This window comes from Acomys minous (genome assembly GCF_964271855.1).
Source record: "Acomys minous genome assembly, chromosome: 7".
Classification (NCBI taxonomy): Eukaryota; Metazoa; Chordata; class Mammalia; order Rodentia; family Muridae; genus Acomys; species Acomys minous.
In genome coordinates this window covers 82,981,256-82,986,038 of record NC_140488.1, presented here as the reverse complement: position 1 = coordinate 82,986,038, position 4,783 = coordinate 82,981,256, and the positions used below count along the sequence as shown (strand labels likewise).

The following is a 4,783-nucleotide window of genomic DNA, read 5'->3' as shown; positions in this document are numbered from 1 at the left end:
TTCAGCAGCTGATGCAGATAGGTTCAGAGACCCACAGTAGACGGGTGTTGTACCTACACAGGAAAAACCTGGGCAACAAAGACAAATTAAATTGAGAGGTTTCTTCTTGTTGGACTGAGAAAACACTACTGAATGGACAGCACTATGGAATTTAGGTGCCTTGTCTGACCTTCATAAAATGTGAGCCTCATTAATATAAGCATGATTTGATTCACTGATAGTTATCTACCTGAGATTATATTTCTACATGTTTAAATAGATGCCACAGAATATTCATCATTGCAATAGCAATAAAAGAAACTATCTAAAAACTTCTTTCAAAAAGTTATTTTAAAATGTTCTTTGCCCAACGCCACAGAAACATGTTTCTTACCTCAGTGGGAAGAGGATCAGTTGCCATACTCATGCTTAATGAGAGATTCTTCTAGAATCTACCACAGAATGGGCTGATGCTCCATATACTTTCAATAAACATCTTCAGTATAAAGCCTGAAGACTTCCCAAGAATGGATGTGTAATGTTTAGGTAGTGCAAACCCTTGAAAAGAAGATCTGATTCACTGTGATTGAGTTTCTCATGCATTCTTTAATATCAAAAACAAATGCAAATATACATTTCTAAGTTTGAAATAGGTAACTTGAGTAAACAAATCTACAAATGACAAACCTCTACTCTACTCACTCTCAACTATTTCTGTTACATAATTTTTTCTGTTTCCAAGATTTTTCCTCTATAAATGCCATGTTCCACTTTGCAGTTCAAGTGAATACAAAATTTGAGCATTCAGCTTAATGAACAGAAAGAAAGGCACAGTCTTTAAAGTTTGTCAACATATATTCTAATGCCAAGTTTACGTTTTTGCTAAAACACCCCATAACTTTATCAACAACTTATCTGCTAAATGATGAGTAGTCCTTTCCAGTCCCATGGGAAGGGCGGCTGCACTTTATCTCCTTAGGGAGCAGGATCACTCAACTTAATCTTAGAATGTCCCTTGGCTTTGCCTTTGGTCTCGGGTTTGTATGCAGATTTGGCTTTGATCTTCTCTACCTCTTCAATCAAAGCCTGTTCATAAGGAGACAAGGCAGCATTGGGCATGGCTTTACTGATCTTAGCTAAAAAGTCCTTCACTGTTGCCTGGCTGGTTTCAGCATAGGCTCTTGGACCCCATAGGAACTGATAGCATGGTGGATCACTGTCAGGAATCTGACAGTATTCCAGGTACTTTTCTTCCACTAGATCTTCAGTGATGAGCTTCCTTACATTCCCAAAGATGAGGTGTGGGACCTCATCACAGACTCCTAACATATTCAGGAAGTGCCAGACCTCCTTCTCTGTGGCACTGTAGCCATTTAAGTAGATCACACTGAGGAGAGGAATCAGAATACCCCTGTTGGGAACACCCAACTCAGTGCTGCTACTTCCATCATCCTTGAAATCTAGCTTGCTGACAAGCATGTAGGCCTGTCCATTGGGCTGGACTTCTTCCATCTCAATGCCAAACGCTATGTCCAGTCGACGGCGGGCTATCTCAAAGATCTCAGGGAAGTGCTCCTTGAACCTTTTGTTGATAACTTTCAGCATATGTCCCCTCCTTGCAGGCTGTTTCATTTTGTACCTGCAGAGTAAGAACGACACCAGCACTGCTGCCTTCTTTGATAAAAGATCCATGTGTTTGCTTCCAGCGGAGAGTGGGGCCATAAAGGAACTACCATTTTTCTCTCTTTGGCCCTTTGCTCCTTTACCAGACCTTTTGTGAGGCATATCAGCATTGGTGGTGGGTGCCTTGCCCTGTGGGAAGCCAGCAGCAGAAGTACTTGGCCCAGCATCTCCTGAAGCTTGGTCAGAGCAGGCAAGTGACTCTCCTTTCTCTGCTGCCTTTGCCTGAGCATCATTTAGCCCCTTGGCCTCATCTTGGTTCTGGCGACGTTTCTCACGAGCACGGGCCTTACTCTTTTTTCCTCTGGGCATGATGGCTGTGGACAGGAATAGAAAGCAGTACTTTAGGTAACCGTGACTTGGATCAGGAAAACAATGCCCCATAATCAATTTTCTAGACTGCAAAATGTTGGAGGAAGGGCCACCTATGCTTTCAAATGCTGGTATCAGTGCCTTGAGATCTGGGTATCACCCAGTCAAGGGCATTGCTATAAGTGATCAACTATCTCCCATAACTATGTCGTGTTGAGGGATGTTCCCCAGTTACTCTGAATAGCGAGATAAATGTCCTGAAGACTATGACTGGGTAGAAGAGAGATGGGGAGAATTTAGGTCCCGGGCTTGGGTTCCAGAGATGAGAGGAGAAAGCAGCTGAGCATACAACAGAAGGAGAAGAGAGAAAGGAGTTTAGATAAGGCAAGGTGGGTCTCAGTATGTGGCTGTGGGAACAGACTGATGGATATGAGGCCCCCCAGGGATTCATCTGATTACCAAGTGATTGCTTTTTATATGTATTTTAAAGATATTAGGTAAGAAGCCCAGTAGAGTGCTTATATTTTCAAAATAAACCATAGTCTCACTGTGTCAGTCTTTAGGGGAGCTAGCTGGTTAGAGAAAACTACAGCCTTCTTGAGTTACTGTGTCATTCACTCAGATAGAATAATTCTTTTTTCTACAACTAATGGTAAATGAATGCAGGAGTTGAATGTAATTTTACAGCCTGAGAAATCCTGAGTGAAAGATGGGTTCTAAGCCAAAGTGTAGGGAACCAATGTACAATATATTTAAATGGTGCTGCTCTCTTAAGAGAAGCTGCAGCTTCCAAAAAAGCTGACAGAGGTTAGGCAACAGAGACTGCTATGATCTCTCTTGAACCAAAGCCTACAGGCAGAGCTTCAGGGTTGAAAACATCCTAGAAAGGGTTAGGCCTACAACTACAGTTCAAAGGACAGTGTCATGGCAGAGAGGGCTTGGATATTTTCTGACTTCGTTTTGTTGTTGTTGTCACTAACCTGGTTGTACTGTTTGCAATGCTGATCATGGTTTTCTGTGCCCTCTCTGCAAAAGTTCCAAATGAACTAAAGTAGGGACGGAACTGAAGAAATTAATGCTAAGTTACGAACAATGATAACGGGGGAGGAAAAAAGAACTCGGCCCCCAAAAAACTAATAAGGTGATAGCAGCTAGAGGTCAGGGCTCTCTAACTGCAAGATGTCTGTCAGCTATGTCCGGAGAGAGCTATCCAGATGAGACCTGAGACACTTTGGTCATATATTGGGGGAGCAGGTCCCACTTTACCAACAACTAAATTCCAAAAAAAAAAAAAGGACGGGCAGGACATTGATGTTGCAATATGAGATAGAACAACTGGCCTGAAACTTAGAATTCTCTTGTTCCTTTGCTTGACTTTTGATTGAAATGTTTTGAGTTAAAATGATATGGCATTGAGGTGACATATCTGAACATGGGCTGTGGTAGCACTTGCCCTTAATCCCAAACACTAAGGAGGCAGAGACTGGCAGGTCTGTGTAAGTTCTAAACCATCCTGGCCTACACAGTATGTCAGAGCACGACTCCCTGCTGATAAGCTACTTGCATAGACAGTTTAGTATTCAAAATGACAAAATTTTCCTTAGAGTCACCGTGCAAGTTTTCTCTTAATAGTGGATAATAATGTCCTAACTGACTTAAAGGATGGTTACTCATCATTCTTAGATTTATGTAAGGAAAAGATGATGTCACACTGCCCTAAAATGCCAGCTAATCTCCTTAGAAAATAAGGCTTCCTTAAAAGTTGAGGGGAGAGGAGGGACTGCCTCTGACAAGAACTCTGGTGCCCATAGTCTGATCCCTTCCCCAAGGTGTGGGGGCCAGGTGGCACACAGAGGAAGGGGAAGCAGGCTATCCAGATGAGACCTGAGAGGCTTTGGTCATATGGTGGGGGAGCAGGTCCCATTCTGTCAGTGATCTAGGAGAGGGGAATAGGGCAAAAGAGGGAGGGGGTGGGAATGGGAAGATGCAAGTGAGGGGACAACAATGGGGATGAAATCTGAATAATTTATAATGAATTAAAACAAAAGCAGAAAATAGGGCTTCTACTGAGAGAAATCATGACAAATGGTATTTTGGGTTAATAGGGCTCTCCCACCTACCAATATGAGGACCCACAGTTAGGCTGGGAGAAGAACATGCAAGCTGCATGCCTCCCACAGACAAATGCTATAGAATGCTGACTGAGGTGAGGTGACACAATGCTCTGGGCAGCCAGCTTATCCCTTTAAATGTGAGTACATGCCAGCCTAAGTTAGGTCCCAAAACTCAAAGGCTCCCGTCCTTACATTTGAGAGGCAGAACCATCCATTCCATATGTAGAATGGGGTGAGATGAAAACAGCTGCAGCAAATATAGAAACCCAGGTAAAAGATCCCGAGGATATGCTTAAGTGAGTTGAAAGTTGATTTTAAAATATAATAAAGCCTTTTCTACTGCTCTGGGCAGCAGGCTTATCCTTTTAGTTGTGAGGAACACACACACACACACTCTCTCTCTCTCTCTCTCTCTCTCTCTCTCTCTCTCTCTCTCTCTCTCTCTCTGTCTCACACACACACACACACACACACACACACACACACACACACAAACACATTCCTACTTTGTTATGTTTTGTTCCCATACAACTCACTTATAATTCAATGTTTACATCTGGTAATTTTAAAGATGCTATTATAAACAATTTAGAAAATCTAAATAATGCAAGTTAATTGTTATCTCGTCACCTCATGGTCAAGTCAGATACTTGTCTAATTTATCATAGAAATATCCATCCTAGAGTTAATAGATAGAT

At 42.3% G+C, this 4,783-nt stretch overlaps 1 protein-coding gene across 1 annotated transcript; it reads right to left on the bottom strand.

The window, feature by feature from the left end:
* Positions 1-954: 954 nt before the first annotated feature.
* On the bottom strand, positions 955-1,971 carry LOC311601234 (melanoma-associated antigen B4-like; the record flags this gene model as incomplete). The annotated part of the gene is made up of 1 exon (XM_084788624.1): positions 955-1,971. The coding sequence occupies one exon, from the start codon at positions 1,969-1,971 to the stop codon at positions 955-957; it is 1,017 nt and encodes a 338-aa protein (XP_084644750.1).
* Positions 1,972-4,783: the final 2,812 nt, after the last annotated feature.